The following is a 20487-nucleotide window of genomic DNA, read 5'->3' as shown; positions in this document are numbered from 1 at the left end:
AAAAAAAAAAAAAACTTAAGATTTGGTTTCTTTATTTTTAATACATCACTTGTCTGCTCTTCGAGTTGTGCTTAGAAACTGGCCTGTATGGAAGCCAAACTGAGTGATGTGTTACAAAGAGGCTGATGGGTTGGTTTTCTTTAGGCCCATCCTTCTTAAATTACTTTGGCTATGGGCTTATAATTTTGATGTATGAGGGAGACTTACTACACAATGAAGTCAACAATTATAGGTGAGACGAGAAAAGTTTTCATGTGCTCTATTTAAAAAGCTCTTAGAGGGATTAATGCCTAATATTTATATAGCCTCACAATAACTCAAGTAGTTATTTATTCCCCATTTTCTTTCACTGAGGATTTGTAGTTGCTGTACAGTACTTTCTAGTTTACAATATGCCTTCACTCAGTGCTATCTTAATCTTCATGAGAATCTGTGGGAGGACTGTATTAGTTCTAATTTCAGTTGAGGAAACTGAGAATCAGAGATTAAGTAAGCTCGCTCAGGGACACACTGTGAGGAAGTAGTGGAACCGAGGCACCAGTTGGTGATGGCTTCTGATTGTACAGGCAAGAGTCTTTCCATTAGAACAGTACATCTTCGGGTGAGGCCCACCAGCTTACTACTGGATGAAGTGTCGGGGGGACAGTGCTATGTCAGATCTTTACTTTCACTTTTGTGAGCTGGTCTGGGGTGTTTTCACTGCACTGGGAGAAAAAGGATCTATACTGCAATGAATGGTCCGTGAAGAGGAATAGGTCTTCTGTTATTTTTCCTTGTAGGATTTTCATATTTTAAAATCTGCCCCCATTTCAAGTTACTTCATTGATGTTTTTCCCAAGATTTTTCTTTATTGCTTGATTTCCTTAAAGATAACATTAAGTAACCATGGGCAATTATAATGACTAACCTTTCTTTAATTTGTAGTGAGAAAAAATCTTTATGAAATAATTTTTTGTTTGTTTGAGACAGTGTCTCACTATGTAGGTCAGGTTGGCCTTGCACTCACTGTGTAGCTGACCTCAAACTCACAGTGATCCTCCTGCCTCAGGGTCCCAAGTGTTAAGATTGCAGGCATGCACCCCCACACCTGGTTTCTATGAAATAATTTTATTAAGACTCAAAAACAGCCAGATGTGGTGATACACACCTTTAATCTCAGCACAGAGGAGGCTGAGGCAGGAGGATTGCTGTGAGGTCAAGGTCAGCGTGGGCTACATCATAGTGAGATCAAGCCTGCCTGAACTACATAGCAAGACCCTGTCATCAAAAAAAAAAAAAAAAAAAGACTCAACAGATTTAGACATTGTGATTCTTAGGAGGTAGAACTATATTGTGAACCCTTTCAATTTGACTTTGTAGGGTTGCGGGTGTGTCTCGGGGTAAAATTTGTGCTTAGCATGTGTGAGGCCCTCAGTTCCATCACCAATACCAATAAATAAAAATGAAATGAAATAAAACACATTAGAATTTCCAAATTTTAGTTTTAGCTGAGATGTTTCCCAGTAGCATGTCTTTCTTTACTTTCAAATAGCTAAAGAAATTAATGCAATGATTTAAATGACAGAATGCTGTATGAAACTCCATATTGTACCAGCTTTGCCAGAAAGTGTCTGGGGGATATGTGTATGTTCCATTTTTTAAATTCTTATTCAAATGTTCCTCTTAACATCTCCTCTGGATGGAGAATGTGAGTTAAAAGCCTAAAATAAATTGCTTTCAGCTTTCATTAAGACAATTAGACACAAGTTAAAAAACTTAAAAGTATATATTTTTAGTACATTTGATTAATTTTTGGGGGTAAACTGATACCTTAAGCATTTCTGTAGGAAGAACAAAAGAAATGCCTTCCTGGCTTCCCTGAGAAGGAATTAATAATCCTTAAAGTCTCCAGAGCTTTTTTCCCTCTAGAAAAATGGATATTTGTGCCTTTTATTGCAGCCACTAGTTTACTTTGTGCCCTACTGTAATTGTTCACATGTTTGCCTCCCCAGACTGTAAATTCCTTGCCAACAGGAACTGGGCATGTAACAGCCACTTGAAATACGGCGGTGCTGTACAAGTGAGGGCAGGAGGGGTGTTGGGGAGACTTTCAGCCCTGTTCAGCCCTTCCACCTGTGGAGGTGAGAGATGGAACAGAAAGATTTAGTCAGGTTGCTGGTCAGCTGGAATTGGGGTGTTTTGTGTCCACAGCCTGCTTTTTAAAATTGTGCAGAAGGGATATGATAAGATGAGAATAAAATCAGTTACAAGGGAGAATTTTTATTGTTTTTGAAGGGTTCTGTGCATTTATTTATTTATTTATTTATTTATTTTGGGGGGGCGGAACTGGGGGTTGAACTCAGGCCCTTGTGCTTGCCAGGCAAGCGCTTATTCTACTGAGCCATCTCCCCAGCCCCTCTATGCATATATTTTAAGTTATTGTGGACTCAAACTGGGAAGGACTTTCATTTTTAAACTTTACGTGATTTTTTTTTTTTTTAATTTTAGGGAAGGGTGTACAGGGTGTTCAGGGTCTCACTACTGCATCGGACTCGTAGTGATTCTCCTGTTTACAGCCTCCCAAGAGCTGGGATTACAGGCACGCGCCACCACACCCAGTCTCAATCGCCATCTCAGCGAGCCCCGGGGGCGGGACCAGCATGGCAAGCCCAGGGATCGAACCTCCGGCCCCTGAGCTTGCTTACAGGCACTTTAATCTGCTGAGCTCTTTGGCTGGGCCTTAAAGGATTTCTATTTATTTATTTTCTATATTTTAAGGAAGGGTCTACAGAGTGTTCAGGGTCTCACTACTAGATCGGACTTGTAGTGATTCTCCTGTTTCCAGCCTCCCAAGTGCTGAGATTACAGGCGCACGCCACCACCCAGTCTCAATCACTATCTCCATGTGCCCCGGGGGCATGGCAGTCCCGGGGAGCGAGGCCCCTGCGCATGCTTACAGGCACTTTAATCCACTGAGCGATTTGGCCGGCCCTGTGATGTTCTTAAATTCATGGAGATGGCTAATAATTTTGTATTGAAAGAATAATTGCTTAAAGTATTTATCAAGAGGGGCCGGGGAGATGGCTCAGTAGGATAAGCGCTTGTCTGGCAAGTGCAAGGGCCTGAGTTCAATCCCTGGTTCCGCAAAATAAATAAATAAATAAATGATAAATCGTTAGTCCTTTAGTAATATAATACATATATTTTTAAAAATTTTCCGAGGAGGCTGGGCCGATAGCTCAGCAGCATAAGCACCTGCCTGGCAAGCTAAAGGACCTAAGTACAATCCCCCAATACTACAAGCCATGCTGGCCCTTAAACCAGGCAAAGTGACGCAGGCCTATAATCTCAATGCTGGGAAGGCTGAGACAGGAGGATCACTATGAGTCTCAGCTGACCTTGTATCAAAAACAAAGCAAAGCAAAACAAAACAATTTCTCTAAGATTTGAGGAATCTGAGTTTGAATTCCAGTTCCATGGTCCTGCAGAGTTGAAGTCATCTAATTAAAACAAGGTTAGGAATATTTGCCTCATGAATCTACTGTGAAGGTTCAGGGAATTAACAAGTGTATGAACTTGTCCAACATATTACTTGGCATAGTTACTGATTGAATGAGTTTTATTAAAACATTATTTTGCTGAATGCCTTACCATGTGTCTGGGACTGTGGTAAGTTCTAGAAACGACAGCTATGCTTTGTAAAAGACAGACGTAGCCTGGCTGTCTTAGACTCCTTCCTTCTCCCATCTGCCCCAGTTTACTGAGTACTGTGTGTACTGGCAAAGACGGGGCGGGCAGAGGGAAAGGGAGAGAGAAAATTGGGGAATGGTACATTGCATTTATTTATTTATGTTTCATTTTATTTATTTATTTATATTGAGACAAGGTTTCACTATGCAGTTCAGGCTAGCCTTGAACTCCCTATGTAGTCCAGACTGGCCTTGACCTCTTGGTGACAATCTTTTGCCTTTGACCTCCCGAGTGCTGAGAATACAGGCATGTGCCACCACACCCCGCCTTATTGCTTTCGACAAAATATCTAAAAGGGATCAATACAAGATCTCTTTAAGTATTTCTACTGTCTGTTGTTTTTTGATTTTCTGAGACGTGTTTCACCAGTTAGCCCAGGTTGGCATCTAACTACTGTTGCAGCCCCTATCTTCCCAATTACAGACCCTCCAAAGCACACCTGGCGTTTATGGTGTGTGTGTGTGTGTGTGTGTGTGTGTGTGTGTGTGTGTGTGTTATGGAACCCAGACCTCAGACCTCACACATCTAGGTAAGTGCTCTACCACTTAGCTATGCCCACAGCCCCCCAAAATTGTGCTTTTTATAGTTTGTGAAATTTAACATTTTAAGTACCATTTTGAAAAGGCAACACATTGAAGTCAGTGAAACAACTGTGATACGCTAGTGGTAGACACATCTGCTCAGACCTACAGACTGTATAATGCCAAGAGCCAACCCTGATGTACATTAAGGATTCTGGTGATAATCGTGTGTCATTGTAGATTCACAAATTATAACAAATATATGAGACAGTGTGCAGTGTAGATCATGCAGGAGGCTGTGCGTGTGTGGGGGCAGGGTACACAGGAGCTCTCTGTATGTTCTGCTCAACTTTGCTGTGAACCTTAAATTGCTCTAAATGCCTACTTAAAAGCAAGAAGGAAACATAAGAACATAAAATGGCAACATATATTTGTTTTCTTTTTCCATTGTCCAAAAATGATTAGTAGATTTGTACTGGGAGACTACCAATTGTTATACAGACCTCGCTTGATTATAGGAGTCACCAAAGCTTTTCTATCTATGTATATATGCAGGACAGTTTAGATAATTGTACTGTGGATTTTTGCTGGTCTATGGTAAGGAGAAATTAATGCTTAATTTTTTTTCTTCAATTCTTTTTTAAAATTATTTGTATGTATTTAGTACAGCGTCTATAGAGTCTCACTACCATATCAGACTCGTAGCGCTCCTCCTGTTTTCATCCTCCCAGCACGACCCTAGAGGTGGAGCCAGCTCAGCACCCTGGGAATCGAACCCCAGTCCCTGCATCTGCCTATGCAGGCACTTTAATACTCTGAGCTATCTGGCTGGCTCTTCTTCAATTCTTATGACAAATTTTTCTTCTTTTTCCAATTTTGCATGCATATGTCTGGTAATCTAAACAACTAAGTTGAAGACAACACTATGAAATACAACAAATATTGTCAAATTCATAATTTTGCTTAGTGAATTCTGTATCATTGCTAATTTTTATTACTATTTTGTATTCTCTTTAAAAAATAAAAATTGGGTCAGGGAGATAGTTCAGTGGCATAAACACCTGCCTTGCAAGCATAAGGTCCTGAGTTTGATCCCTGGTACCAAAAAAATTTTTTTTAATTTATAAAAGGTTCAGGTCGTAAGTATTGCATGTGAGGAGACAAAGTCAAGTGTACCAAATATTTCTATAAATTTTTATTAACACAATTCAAAGTACAATAATAAATGGGCATAATTTTGTGGTGCAAGTCTGATAAAAATAGCATTTCCTTGGGATATCATTTAATTGAGGTTCTGAGTTAATGTGCCCTATGTCTGAAATTGACTGCAGAATTTCCGTAGAAGCCTTATTTAGGTTGGGGACCACACAAAAGCAAGTGATGATCCACATTTGGTCCGTAGACTATTCTACTGGTAAAACCCCTGCTATACTGGTTGAACATATCACATGTAAGGTCAAAATGGAAAGGGTAAAAACTCAGGGAATATCAGTTAACTGCATAAAAACAGGTGCAGTGACACAGTCATATGGTTTCTGTGTCAAAAGAGAGATATTTTATTTGATTCTCCTTTACCCCTCCTGAGCAAGTGATCGATAGGTATCAGTATCTCATTTGAAAATTGCTGTTTTCAGTGAATGACAGTGAAAGTGATTTCATAGGAAAATGACATTTTACATGAGTCACTGGCCAAGTAAAATTTTTTTTGGCCAAGTAATTTTGATCTTTAGCTGTAGCATGTATAACCAAGAATTTTTATCATGTGTCTATTTCCTGTCATTGCTGGGTACCTTGACCTTCCTGACACTTTCCACATAGTTTTAAGATTTTTGTCCTTAAAAGGGAAATTCGAAAATACTTTTTCTGATAACTTCTGGTAAATGAGGGATCCACATTTATTTGTCTTTATTATAGATGAAGGTAGCTACGGCTATCCTAACCTGTTCAGATTATTTCAGTAGCATGCAGTTTTGTTCAGAATATTTATAAGTGAGAAGTTAGCAAGAGTGTTTATAAGATACACATTACAAACTTTTTACATCTGAAAACTTTGACTTGTCTTTAGATCTTTAAATGGATGAGATGGCTGCCACTCAGATTTCCAAAGACGAGCTTGATGAACTCAAAGAGGCCTTTGCAAAAGTTGGTGAGTATGTTTTATAGTATTGCTTTAAGAAGGCAGCCTTTTATTTTCTTTCAATCACAGACACTTTTCTAAAAAATTGCATGAACTGTTAATCACTAGCCTTGGGGCAAGATAGTTTAAAATGGATGGGATCAAGTTCCAGAAGCTAACATTTAAAACTGTATTATTTCTATTATATCAGGTGTTTAACATGGTCAAGGATTTGCAGCCCAGAATTCCAGTTGTTCATTGGGTCCTACTGTGGCTCCTGGGATTTTTATGGCACGCGTTATTATTGTACTTTAAGTGTCATGCTTTTCTGAGGCGAGAATGTGAATCTTTTGCCTTATTCCTAAAGAAACGTGTGACTTTTGAAAATACCTGATGGTATTTTATCCTTCCCTAATTCTGCTTTTCTCTTGGCTCTTCCATGCCTTTGGATAACGCAGATTATCCCTCCTTTTCATATTAAATTACAGCAGCAACATAAGATGAAGGCACAGCATGCCATTTGGGTTATCTTTTAACATCATGTCTTACAACTGAGCAGCTATGGAACCAGTCTGTAGAAGACAGAACACTGAGTTTCTCTAAAGAACTGTTGATTATTGACATATACACTCCATATGATTAGTCAAGTGCTTAGAGAGGGGAACTGTGGCTGGCAGTGTCTCCTACACTAAAGGACAAATCATAAAGTTAGATCATAGCCCTAGGAGGTGGGGCACTTATCCATGCTTCACTAACTATACTCTGTACCTACTGTGGGCCCTGACTTATACCAGGTACATTGCTAGATTCATGAATAAAAAAAGGCATTGCTGGCCTAGTGCAAAAAAATAAATAAAAATAAAGTTAGATTGTAAAGATTTGTTATTTAAATCAGAATTTATTCTTAAACTTGTACTCTTGTATTTATATTAGTAAAAAGGGAGGGAAGATACATCTCTAGAGCCATATATTTATGATCATCATTTTCTATAAAAACATTTAATAAGGGCCGAGGACGTGGCTCAGTGGAATAAGTGCTTCCCTGGCAAGTGCAGGGCCTGAGTTCAATACCCGGTTCCACCAAAAAAAAAAAGACATTTAATAGTAGCAGCATGTCTTAGAAAGAATAATAACCCCCAGCCAGAGTGACTATTCATGACCCCATCAGAATTCTAACTGAAAAATAAAAAACTGAATAATCCTGAATCTAACACAATTTTGCATGCATTTTTAATGAGCAGCATTTTAGTAGATATGACTTACTCTAAGAAGAGTACTATACAGTCTGCTATTAGATTGATTATGAAAAGCAGCAAGTGAGTTCTTAGCTATAAGAGGTATTTTCTATTTTTTTTCCTTTCTATGTTATTCTTACCAGTTTTATCATAATTGTTTTGGAAATGTATTTCCTCTGATCTTTTATTTATATTCATCATTCATTGTTAGGGACAGCTTAATTTGTTTCTTTATGAATAAAATGTTGGGGTAGGGTTCATACCTTCTTTTTTTTTTTTTTGGTAGAACCGGGGATTGAACTCAGGCCCTTGCACTTGCCAGGGAAGCGCTTATTCCACTGAGCCATCTCCCCGGCCACCATACCTTCTTAATGTTGTGATTAATCTCCAAAGCCAGGCTTACAAGATAAATATTTCTTGCTTGTAAAATAGGCCTGGTCCTCAGGGGCAGCATCCTGGAAATACTTGTGTGCAATACTTCTTTAGGTTAGCTCCCATATTACTTTACATGATAGGGCTAGGGATACTTTTATTGGTAAAAGAGCTTACCAAAGACAGGAGATTGAACTGTGAGGCTTATTGAATTCCCTTTGAGACAATGTTCCTTTGTCCAGATCTTTATTAACATATATGCTATAAATAAGAATTCTGGAGTTCAAAATTTTGACATTTTCTGGACATTTTTATATTCTCTCCTCAGTATTTAGCACAATGCTGCACACCTAGTAGGTTCTCAATGAATATTAAATTGACTCCCAAGGAACTTTACATAGTCTTGAAGTCTTGAGATTTTGTCACATCAACTGTACATTGAAAAGAGCCTTTGTCATGAAGATTTTCATTGTAGTGAAATTTATTGTTACAGTTTTGTCCATTATACTACAGCACATTATACATACATATATATGCTTAAATATATGTATATGTTTAAATATATACATATATATAAAGGCTTGTCCATATTCTTTCTTTTAGAAATTCATTTAATGCCCAGCTAAGGTTTTTTCATTTTCCTTTGAAGTCGTTGTAGTTTTAGTTGTTACTAGTTACAGAGCCTTCAGGCAACTGTCAAAGGTGGTATGGAAATTTATGTTTTCATCCAAGGAAACTGTATTTTTAAAACAGACTCTATAACATATTTTCCTGTCAAGGAGGATTGTTTCCTATGGGGGGGAGGGGTAGAGAGAACTACTTGGTCTCAGTTCAATTGTGACAAAATATGGAAATCATTAGATGATTTTCCCCATGTATTAACAGTCATAGCCTTGATTATCTCCTTAGAAATTTAGCAAAATTGCAGCATGTGGAGAAAAATCTCTGTAATTACCACTAATCACAGGTTTTGCTCAATCAATTAATAGTGCTTTGAAACTCTTTATAGCAGTACATTGAGTATTAAGATTTAAAGTTCCCCATTCCCTCACTTTCTACACCTGCTTAGTCTTAAGTTCCAGTCTCATGTAATTATTTAAATTTTCTCAGCAACTGTTTCCAGTATTTCCTATTTGAATAGCAAAAACCTTAATTCATTTTCCCTTTTTAATGTTTCTGTTTTAATTGAAATGCTACTATTCTGTGTAACTTCTTCCTAAAAGGGTACAGCTAAAACTTTTGGGAATAGTTGGGAACTATTTTACCAGGTAGAAAATGTCTTTGACATTCTAAGACTGTAATTTTGCTGTGGAAGGTAATGGTCATTGGGTTATTACTTGCCACAGGGACAAATTCGGGTAGCACAGATCTCAGTTTTGCTTTATTCCTATAAACATTTCCGTTCAAGTGGACTGTTTTCTCTCCCAAGAAAATTTCTACTGAAGTTTTAGCATGAAATTCAGCCCTTTGACATACAAGAGTAATGGGGTTAAGTGACTAGACATAGTGTGGGTGTATTCCTTTGAGAATTACCACCAAACGAAGCCAAAAATTTTTGGTTGTGATGATTTTAGTTGAACCAGATTTCTCTCATCCCAGGATGTTTAGGTTTTTTTCCAATTACTTGATATTTGTTAGTATATAAAAGCCACATCAAGGTGATGCCACAAAAAAAATTGTGGTGGTTTAGTTAAATTTACTTTTAGTACTGAACAGAACTATGCCAGTGCACATTTGTTTAATATGCCTTAAAAATAAAAGCTATAGGGGCCGGGGAGATGGCTCAGTGGAATAAGCGCTTCCCTGGCAAGCACAAGGGCCTGAGTTCAATCCCTGGTTCAGAAAAAAAAAAAAAAAAAAGCTATAGCCTAACTAAAAAAATAAACAGTGGGTGTTTTTTTTTTTTTTTTGGTTTTTTTTTTTCCATGTGCCATTGGATTAATTACCTCTAAAGTATTAGAAGTGGATGGGGGCCTGGCCCTAGCTCAGGCCTTTAAGTGGCTGCTTCCACAAAGCTGTCAGCCTCAGGTTGCTGGAGTTCGAACCTCACACCTCTCCTGCTGGCCAAAAGTGCCCTGAAGGCATTCGAGCAACAACAACAAAAAAAAAAAGAAGTGGATGCATTGGAACTAGGTGTGGTAGTGTGTGCCTTTAAATCTATCCTTTGGGGAGGCTGAGGCAGGAAGTTTGCAATTGTGAGGCTTGCCTAGACAACTTCAGGAGACCCTGTTTCAAAATAAAAAAGGGTGGGGATGTAGCTCAGGAACAGAGTGCTTACCCAGCATATGCAAGGCCCAGTGTTTGATCCCTAGTGTTGGGGAAAAAAAAAAAAAAAGGATCTGTTGGGCTGGCCTGAAAACTATGCATTGATGGGTGGAAGGTAGGAGTACACACGAATGGGAGACAGCAAGAGCACCCAGGTGCATGGGAACACACTCAGGTAAGCATGTAGATATTGTTTAACGTGTTACCTCCCTGGTGACTGTTGGTGCCACAAATCCTGTAGCTAGGGAGTTTGGTCTTCAGTTACTTTTCTTAATTTTATTTTAGAGAAGGGTGTAAGGGTGTTCAGGGTCTCACTACTAGATCAGACTTGTAGAGATTATCCTGTTTATAGCCTCCCAAGAGCTGGGATGACAGCCTTGCGCCACCACGCCCAGTCTTACTTGCCGTCTCAGCGTGCCCCAGGAGCAGAGCCAGCATGGCAGGCCCAGGGATCGAACCCCCGGCTCCTGTGCCTGCTTGCAGGCTGCAGTTACTTTTTGAGGACTCTAGCACACTAAGGCAATCGCTAATACTCTGTCCTTAGCCTGACTATCCTTCATCATGGAAGTATTTTTAAAGTAGCAGCAAGTGAAAAATGATGTCTGAACTACTGAAAGTATTTGCAAAAAGGATTGAGAGGCAATATTTTTGATTGCCTGGTCTTAGTCTTCTAAACTGATGCAATCTTTAGCTGTACTTCACCTCCATCTTTAGGAATCCACATTTGAACTCCTAATGTAGGGAGTTCTAGCCTACCTGTGAGTGGGACTCATTAAACTGCCTCTCGTATTTGCTGCACTGAGCTACCTCAAAAGGTAGAAGCTGTGAAAGGCCAAGCCCACATTTAGCTAAGCATCTGGAGATGTTTAGCAGCTGCCTTTTAATGCCTAATGAAAGCTTGACTTCACTGTTTAGATCTTGGGATGGAATATAAATTTTTGTGTAGAAGTCTTTTCCTAAGTCTTTTAAATCAATATTTTGTGAGCTTTCATCAGCATTTAGGGTTGTGTGTATGTGCAAAGCCATTATTAGATATTTAGGCTCCTGTTTTGGTGCTAAAACTTATGAATACTATTGCTCAAACTGAATTGAACTTTTAAATTCGGCTTTTCTGGAAAAATGTACATCTGCACTAGATTGGCTTTCTTCTTTAAGTCTTACATGAGCACTGTCCAGAGTTAAGTTAATAAAGGACCCGCATGTGTGTCACAGATGAGGGCACACAGTGTGAGACTCTTTATAACTAGCAACTCCAGATTTAGATAGATACAAGGACAGTTAAAGCAGTACACACGTGCGTGTGTGTGCGCACACACACACACACACACAGGGTCTGAGGGTTAAAGGAAGTCCTAGTCTTTCCTACTGTCAGATTTATAAGCCAAAGTTGCACCCCAAAAGATGTATTTGAAGTGATAGATTGCAGCACAAGCCACCTGGACAAGGGCAATGTAAAACAGCAGCTAAAATCAAAACCACTTGAATTCTGGCTCAGCTTTCTCCAGACAAGTCCTTAAAATAGCTTAAATAACAGGATGCAAGGGGAGGGAAAACATTTCCTTTTAAGGATATGCATTCTTGGTGTGATTCAAACTTCTGCAGGAACATGGCTGTATAATAAGTTTATTTACTCTGAGGTTACTTGAGGGAGGGTGCTGGGGAGAGGTAACTGGCACTTATAATAATACTTCATAAGAGAAAATGAGATTTCCTTTAAAACAAAATGCAGATGTGAGTCTGACGTGTGGCCTCTGAGAGAGACGGAGACAGAGAAACATTCCTTGGAGCAGACAGTTGGTTCTTTCTGATGAGTTCGGTAACCAGGATGAAAGGTGGGCCTATCTGGTGCTGTCCTGGGAGTGCAGAGTGAATTTTTAAAAGTAGAGTGGAGACTTTTTTTGTCTTTTTCTTAAAGGATGCTGTGTCTTTTCGTTAAAAGTTAGCCCTAGGGGCTGGGGCGATGGTTCAGTAGAATAAGCACTTGCCGCCTAAATTCAATCCCCAGTTCCGCCAAAAAAAAAGTTAGCCCTTTACTTTCTGCCAGCACTTTGTCTAGTGGCTAGTTAGCGTTTCTTTTTCCTGGTGCCTGTTGACATCTGCCCATACTGACCATATTTTCTGAACCAAAAAATTTGAGACGTGCGCTGACAGAAACATTGAGACAGGACCGGGGAGATAGCTCAGTAGAATAACCGCTTAAGGGCCTGAGTTCAATCCCCTGTTCCACAAATAAATACATACATACATACATACATACATACATACATAAAAAATTGAGACTGCCCTGGATAACACAGGTTGAGTGATCATTCATGTCTGCTTTATCAGCTGGTTGAAAATACAATGCTACAACAGACGACTCTTCCAGAGCCTTTCCCACCCCTTGCCAATGTATAGTTAGAAGTGGGAAACGAGTCAGGAAGCGCTTCCAGAAATCTGACTTTTTTGGTGAGAAAATAAAGGGCCAGCATCGTGCGTGATGCTTGTGACTTACTTTCCAGCTGTTAAACTGCTTTCAACATAGGTCAGTATTTTCTGGGTTCATTCATTACTAGATTCTCATGTTTATGTCAAAATTTTCAAAGGAAAAGTTTGCCTTCTAATGCAAATTTGAGCTCCTGATTAATGTCACTGATGAGAGGGACACTATATGAAATGCCATTAAGCTACTTCATTTTCTGACCTTTCAAAGCACATCAGATCCCTGATAGTGCTTAAGGACGCATTTTGTTTTGTTTTTTTTAACTGGGGATTGGAAATAAAATTAACATAAAATTCTTTAAACATAATTGCATGCTATTTTGTCTTTCAAGTGCTTTGACCAGCTGGGAGAGAGGATTTTGTAAAATTAATTGCTAGCTGCCATTATACGTTCCCTCTGCCTTCTTATTGAAATTTAAATTATTTTCTTCAAAATATGTGATTTAGGAGCTCTAAGAATGGCTTGATATAATTTACTAACACTAAAATGCCTTTGATCACAGAGATAGTATGGGGTGGATTAACATCTGCGGATGAAATGCAAGCAGATAGAGGAGTAGGTAGAACTTGCTAAAGATGTCACATGCACTTCTCATCTCTGGGAATATAAAAAGATAGATTCCCCTGCGTGACTGAAAAATTTTACAAGGATTTGGAAGATACTGGTTAAAGTGAGAGCCAGGGCTTTTGTATAATTTCTACTTCTTTGAGGTCCAGTTCAGTGCCTGGAATCAAGTAGATACTCAGGAAGCCCTGGTGGGTAATTTAAACCTTTTTTTAATTTATGTATTTGGTACAGGGTCTCACTACGCAGCTCAGACTCGTAGTGATCCTTCTGTTTTCACCCTCCCCAGCGCTGGGATTACAGGCATGTGCCACCACGCCCCCAGACTCAGTCCCTGGCTCAGTGTGCCCTGGGGTCTGGCCGGTGCTGCCAGGGTGGCTTGCATGACCGGGGATCAAATCCTGGTCCCTGCACTTGCCAAAGCAGGCTCTTAGTCCATCCATTTTATTTTATTTTTTATGATATAGGGTTTTGCTCTATTGCCCAGGCTGGCCTTGAACTCCTGGGTTCAGGCAATGCTGCCTCAGCCTCCTAAGTAGCTGGGACTAAAGGTATGCCCACCCTAGGCAGTTTTTTTATAACGTCAGAGCGAGTTTCTACATTTGGAATAAACCAACCTGACAGTCATCCCTGCTAGCCTACTTGGGCCCTCCTCGGTGGGTGTGTTCACTTAGAAAACCAAATTACAGATCTGAAGGCTTCTGGGTAGGGACAGGATTAGAACAAAGGGAATGAGATTCAATGTTATTTAAGGGATATTTCTGTCAAGTTTTGGTTTCCTGATGAATTGCCAGTCAGTCTTTTTAGTGCTATTTCTGTAATTTTTGTCAGTTGTTTAGTTTTGTTTTTAAAGCCCTCATCCAGAATTAAAGGATTTTTCCCCCCTGCAGTCAGTGCCTGGCAACCAGTGATTCTACAAACGTAACTTTTCCCATCGCTTACTGTCTGTGAGGCTAAATATGAATCAAGAGATGCGCAGCCTAATAACAAAGACTTTCTCCCTGGCAAGTGCAAGGGCCTGAGTTCAATCCCCAGTTCCGCCAAAAACAAACAAATAACAAAGACTGTCATGTAACATAACAAATTCTTTTTTTTTTTTTTTTTTTTTTTTTTTCAGAACCAGGGATTGAACTCAGGCCCTTGTGCTTGCCAGGCAAGTGCTTATTCTACTGAGCCATCTCCCCGGCCCCAACATAACAAATTCTTATTGCCCCAATTCCCCTTCATGTTTTTCTGTCCTTTCTGTAAAAGTATTTGCTATCACTACTGTATCTTAAAAAAGGAGTTTCCACACATGGTCATTTAATGTTAGTTATATTTTAGGGTGGCTACTTCATGACATCCTTTAATCACTTCAGTGAGCTATTTTCCAATTAATGCTCAAGAGAGGTTATTGTAAAGTTCATGCAAATGGTAGTTCTCTCTGATCGCAACCTTTGACTTCTATCTAACACAAATAAACTGCCAGATGGAGGCTTGGTGCCTTGGGCACTTTCACGCAGATTTCAATCCCTTGTGATTTTTAGTTTAAAATATTTAGCTTAAAATATCTCTACCTACCACTTCTATTATTTCTTTTGTTTCTTTTTTCTTTTTTCTTTCTTTCTTTTTTTTTTTTTTTTTTTGCAGAACCAGGGATTGAACTCAGGCCCTCACACTTGCCAGGCAAGTGCTTATTCTACTGAGCCAGCTCCCTGGCCAGACTTCTGTTATTAAGAACAACTATTAACTACCTATTATGCCAGGTCTAAGCTGGAATCAATACGATAACAAAAGATTAAATTATCCTCAGCTATCCCATTTCAGAAGTCAGAAAGAGAGAGTATATTTTAAAATAGTTTTCCGTCAAAAATCATTGAGAGGGAGATAGCTCAGTAGAATAAGTGCTTGCCTGGCAAGCGCAAGGACCTGAGTTCAATCCCTGGTTCTGCAAAAAAAAAAAAAAAATCATTGAGATTTTGACAATGAAAAGGAGTAAGCTATTTCCTTCTCTAATGGTAGTTAAAATGAAACAATATTATATTCTGGTAATGAGATATAGTAGTGATCAGAATATTATCATTTATCTGTTTTTGAAATGCATTATTATTCTGACTCTGGTTTTCAAAAATATGTGTGTAGGAGGAGAAGAGTGTAAAAGCTCGAATGTTCTGGTTTAGAATCAGTGTGAGTCAAAAGGGACATCAGAGACTGTTTGGTCCAAAGCACTTCTTTTACAGCTGGGAACACTAAGACCTAGAGAGGTGACTTGCTCAAATTAGTAGCCAAATTGGAATTACATCCTTTGTCACACTGTTCTCATTCTGTGTCCCTTCAACTATGCCATGTACCTTTCTTTTCTGTTGTCACACTCAGTTCCTAAGACTGATGTCCGTGTTAACTTTATAAAGAAAATGAGAGAAACAGACTGGCGTTATGTGGGGTAGATATATCTGAACCCAAGATTCCCCTGCATCAAGAGTTGTTCATCTGTAGCCAAGGCCAAGTGAGCCCTCGTTTCACCATTCTGCGGTCTCGCTCCGATGGCTGCCCCAGCAAGCTCCGCAGCTTGTGGACTCTCAGTCCTCTGCCTGGGACCTGGCCATAAATTTGGCTATAGACACTGAAGAAAGAAAAGATCAAAGAATGGCTCAGACTCGGCCACAATGCCATGTCGATTCCTTTGTTCTGTTTAGTAACTGGATATTTCTTGTTTGATTTCTTTTTTTCCCCATAATTTTATTGATAAACAAATAGCAATGAGACAGTTTCAAATCAAATTGGTAGGACAGTTTCAATAATTAGCACATTGCATACTTTCTTTTAGTGGTTAATTGCTGTACAAGATGTGGACATAATATCCTATTTACAAACACCATTAGAACAGATCACTATTCATTAAGAAAATGTAACTATATATCTATCCTAAACACTTTGAATACACAGATACAAAATGGACATTCATCTGTATACCGTTTTTTTGTTAAATTCTGTTATTTGAATATTATAGGTGTGTAAACTCAGCAAAATATTCTAAAAGAGTCCAGTAGCCCATAATAGCATTGGGTCTTCTGTTTAACTGGCAATGTCAGAAATTATTGACCTGAGTCCCCCACAGCTCAACTTAACAGCGTGGCTTTATTTCTTATATTTCGACTTTATACTTTTCTACTGGATGGATAAGACCAAGGTAAAGCAGGACCTGTGCAATAAGAGTTGTAGCTTTTTGGTCTGAGAAGGTCAGTGAAATGCCCTCAGGATTTATCCTGAGATCCTGTACCTCAGATTGTAGAACCTTTGTCAGTGCAGCCATGTGGATGAGTCACGGCCAATGCTTGGCCAATGTGCTTTCTGTGAAAGCCTGAGAGAATGTTTTCTCTCCATGTGACTCTCCTTAAGCACACTCTACATCATCGATCACTTTTCTTGTTTGATTTCTACATCTAAACAGTTTATATGTAGAACAGTAAAGATATATAACCTTTTATAAATTCAAAGCAAGGAGTGAAGATACGCCCCAGGGAAATTGAGTACTTTGTCTTGAAGGAACTATAAGTAATTTTCAGAAGTATCGAGAAGCTTGCAATTCATATTTCCGAAGTACATTTTTTATGGGGGCTTTTTTTATTTTTTAAAGAGAATACAAAATGGTTTTAAAACATTACAAGTGATATAAAATTTCACCAAACAAATAATAGGATTTCGAAAATGGTTGTTGTCTTGTATAATGTTGTCTTCAAATTAGTTGTTTAGATTACCAGAAGTGAACATGCAAAATTGGTAATTAAAAAATAGTTATAAGAAATTAAAAAGGAGAAGAAAAAATTTAAGCATTAACTGCTCCTTTCAGTAGAAATCAGCAGTACAATTATCCAAACTATCCTGTATATATACATAAGCATATCTTTTTCCCTTCCAAAGTATATATTTTTAATTGATAATTTTTCTTTGTTATTGTTGGGTTTTTGTTTTGTTTTGTGGTACTGGGGATTGAATTCAGGGCCTCTGACATGCTAGGCAAGCCACTGAGCTACACGCCCAGCCCCATATCATTCTTTTTAAAATTTTGTGTAGAGACAAGCTCTTGCTAAATTGCCCAGGCTGACCACCAACTTGCAATCTCCTATCTCAGCCTCCCAAATGCATAGCTGGAATTACAGGTATGTGCCGCCACCTAGCTAATTGACAGATTTTTAAACATGGTAAGCAATGCTTAAGGGTATCTGTTGAGCTAGGAGTGATGATGGTGCATGGTGGTAATCCCAGCATGTGAGATCAACCTGCTGGATTGTGGATTACTCCATAGGGAGAATGAGTCTAAATGACAGGGAGGGAGGGAGGGAGGGAGGGAGGGAGAGAGAGAGAGAGAGAGAGAGAGAGAGAGAGAGAGAGAGAGAGAGAGACTTAACTCTAGGTGGTAGGAGTATAGCTCCTTGCAGAGCCTGAGGCTCTTCACATGCGTGAGGCCCTGTGTTCAGATCCAAGCAGTGGGAAAGAAAAAAAAAAAAAAAGACTCTGAACCTAGAAGTATACTGCATTGTAACTAAGTAGAATTTTTTCAGCTTTTGGGCTGAAGATAGCTCAGAAATAAAGCATTGGGCTGGTGAGATGGCTCAGTGGTCTAAAGCACCTACTTAGAACAAGCTTAGCAAATCACAGGGACCGCAGTTCAATCCCCCAGCACCACATGCCAGCCAGCCCTGCCCCCTGGTGGGCTGAGCTGGACACACACACACACACACACACACACACACACAAATAAATAAAATTTAAAAAAGAAATAAAGCATTTGCCCAGTATGTTCAAGGCCTTGAGTTTGGTTACCAGCACCACAAAAACAAAACAAGAAACACACACACACACACAGAATTTCATCAGCCTTCAAAGTATTGGTGAAGTAGTTTCATGTATGATGTTTATTATTTAGTAATTGACAAAAATTAGCTAATATGATTGCACTTAGATAACACTTAAAAACCCAAAATATGTACTATAGTCTAGAAATCTACCCAGTCTGCCTCGCACTTTGACCTTTACTCACTCTGCACAAAGCAAGCTAGATCTCTAGTATTCCCCCAAGCAGCACTGCAGCATCCTAGATTTTGTGTTTGCCACTTCTTCCACCTTAAATCTCTTCCCCTACATAGGTACATGGTTTGTTCCTTTACCTCATACAAGTCTATACTCAAATGTAACCACATCAAAGTGGCCTTTCTTGACCACTCTGTCTAAATAGCATTCCTTGCACATCATCGCTAGGACCCAGGGTTGCTTAACTTCATCACTCTCGACCTTTTGGGTTGCATAGCTCTGCATTGCATAACAAGGGGGAACATATGCCTTGTAGGATGTTGAGCAGCATCCCTGGCCTGTACCCACTGGATGCCTGGAAAACGTTCTCCATGCCTGGTCATAACAAGCAAAAACATCTCTACTCATTTCTGAACAGCTCTAGAGTTGAGGGAGGCAGTATAGTCCCTACTCTAACCCTTTGCCCTGCTTTATTTTTTTTTCACAGCACTTACATTTTTTAAATATTTTTTATTCGTGACTCCTATTATATATTATTTATGCTTTGTGATTAGAGTGTGAGCTCAAGTACAAGACTGTCTTTTGTATTTCATTTTTTCTTTCTTCCAATTTTACATGCATGTGTCTGGCGATATGAACAACTAGTTGGAAGACAGCACTGCATTACAACAAATACTGTCAAATTCATATTATTTTGTTAAGTGAAATCCTGTATCACTTGTGATTTTTCTGCTTTAATACTATTCTATACTCTCCTTTTCTTTTTTGATGGCAAAACTGGGGATTGAACACAGGCACTTGCGCTTGCCAGGCAAGCACTTACTCTACTGAGCCATCTTCCCAGCCCCTATACTCTCTTAAAAATTAAAAAAAAAAATTAAGACTATCTTTTGTCTGTTGTATCCTTCGTCCCAACAGTACAACGTGGTAGAATTTTTCAGTAATGTATCAAATAGATTAGTGAGTCACAAGACCTTCCCTTGAAGGATGTTGTGGTCATATTGAGTCATTTATCTGCTCAAGATTCAGATTATAAATTTCTATTATAAATTTTCTTTTAGTACTAAGGTGGAGCTTAGGGCTACGTTCTCAGCTCATTTTTTGTTTCTAGAGAAACTCTTGTTGAGTTGCCCAGGCTGGCCTGTAACTTGTGATCATTTTGCTTCGGACTCCCATGTCACTGGGGCTACAAGCATGTGTGGCAGCCCTGTGTTCACCTACTACAATTGAATTTCTATATTTGATATTTGCTTGTGAAAGCAATAAGCTATTTACTACACATATATACTAACCAGGTGTGGTGGTGCCTGCCTGTAATACCAGAACTTGGGATTTCAGGCTGAGGCAGGACAATAGCCAAGAGTTCAAGGCCAACCTGAACTGCATAGTGAGATCCTGTCTCCAAAAAAAAAAAAAAATACAAACAAAAAAACAAATACACTTACGTGCTTACAACTCTTAGGATACTAGCCCTCCTTTTCCCTAAATCAACTTCTGGTCATTGATCAGGGCTTCATATGTAGGCAAGTACACCGCCACTGAGCTGTACCCCAGCCTGGTTTTTTTTCTTCCGTTTCTAACAGTTTCAGAATAAGCACCACTCATTTCATCAGTACTTCCATATATATTCTGCTAAAACTGCAGTAGCACAAAAATAAAAATGTTATTTATAGAGACATAGTGAACATCTGCTTTACTGAGTGCTACATTTATTTTTGTGAACTCTGTATTTGTCTTGGATTAATGTTTGTTTACATTAACTCTTGAAAAAACAAGTGGCCCTGGAGGTGGTTGCTTCATTTCAGGTGTACTTTGGAATAGAATCAGTGCTAATTCATAAAACTTATTTCAACTTAATTCAATAGAAATATAAAGCCCCTAAGTATTTACAGTAGAAATTGTTCTGTACCAGGCCAGTGTTTTATTTGTGTACAATTTATTGCTTTTTAAATGCCCTCTTAGGCCTGAGATTTAATAATAGTTGTATTAACCAACAGTACTTTCTTAAAATTAGGGATGCTTTTTTTAAGTAAAGCTTCTTGTATACTGTTTAAAGTACAGGATATATATGGGGCTGGTGAGATGGCTCAGTGGTCTAAAGCACCTACTTAGAACAAGCTCAGTAAAGCACAGGGACCACGGTTCAATCCCCAGCACCACATGCCAGCCAGCCCGCCCCCTGGTGGGCTGAGC

General features: G+C 39.0%; 1 protein-coding gene and 1 non-coding gene across 2 annotated transcripts in view; both read left to right on the top strand.

Annotated features, from left to right (window-relative positions):
• Window positions 1-20487, top strand: part of Pls3 (plastin 3) — a 110818-nt gene that overhangs the window by 59406 nt on the left and 30925 nt on the right. Inside the window, exon 2 of the mRNA XM_023699913.1 lies at window positions 6316-6395. Coding sequence (XP_023555681.1) covers window positions 6324-6395 — 72 coding nt within the window. The 5' untranslated portion in view covers window positions 6316-6323. The remainder of the gene's footprint in view (window positions 1-6315; window positions 6396-20487) is intronic.
• Window positions 15755-15889, top strand: LOC111812236. The gene has a single exon (XR_002817791.1). It is a non-coding gene; the product is annotated as a small nucleolar RNA SNORA5 (small nucleolar RNA).

Source organism: Octodon degus, unplaced genomic scaffold (genome assembly GCF_000260255.1).
Source record: "Octodon degus isolate 3935 unplaced genomic scaffold, OctDeg1.0 scaffold00117, whole genome shotgun sequence".
In the NCBI taxonomy this organism is placed as follows: Eukaryota; Metazoa; Chordata; class Mammalia; order Rodentia; family Octodontidae; genus Octodon; species Octodon degus.
Note: the sequence above shows the minus strand (reverse complement) of the source record. Positions and strands in the feature narration are given on the sequence as shown.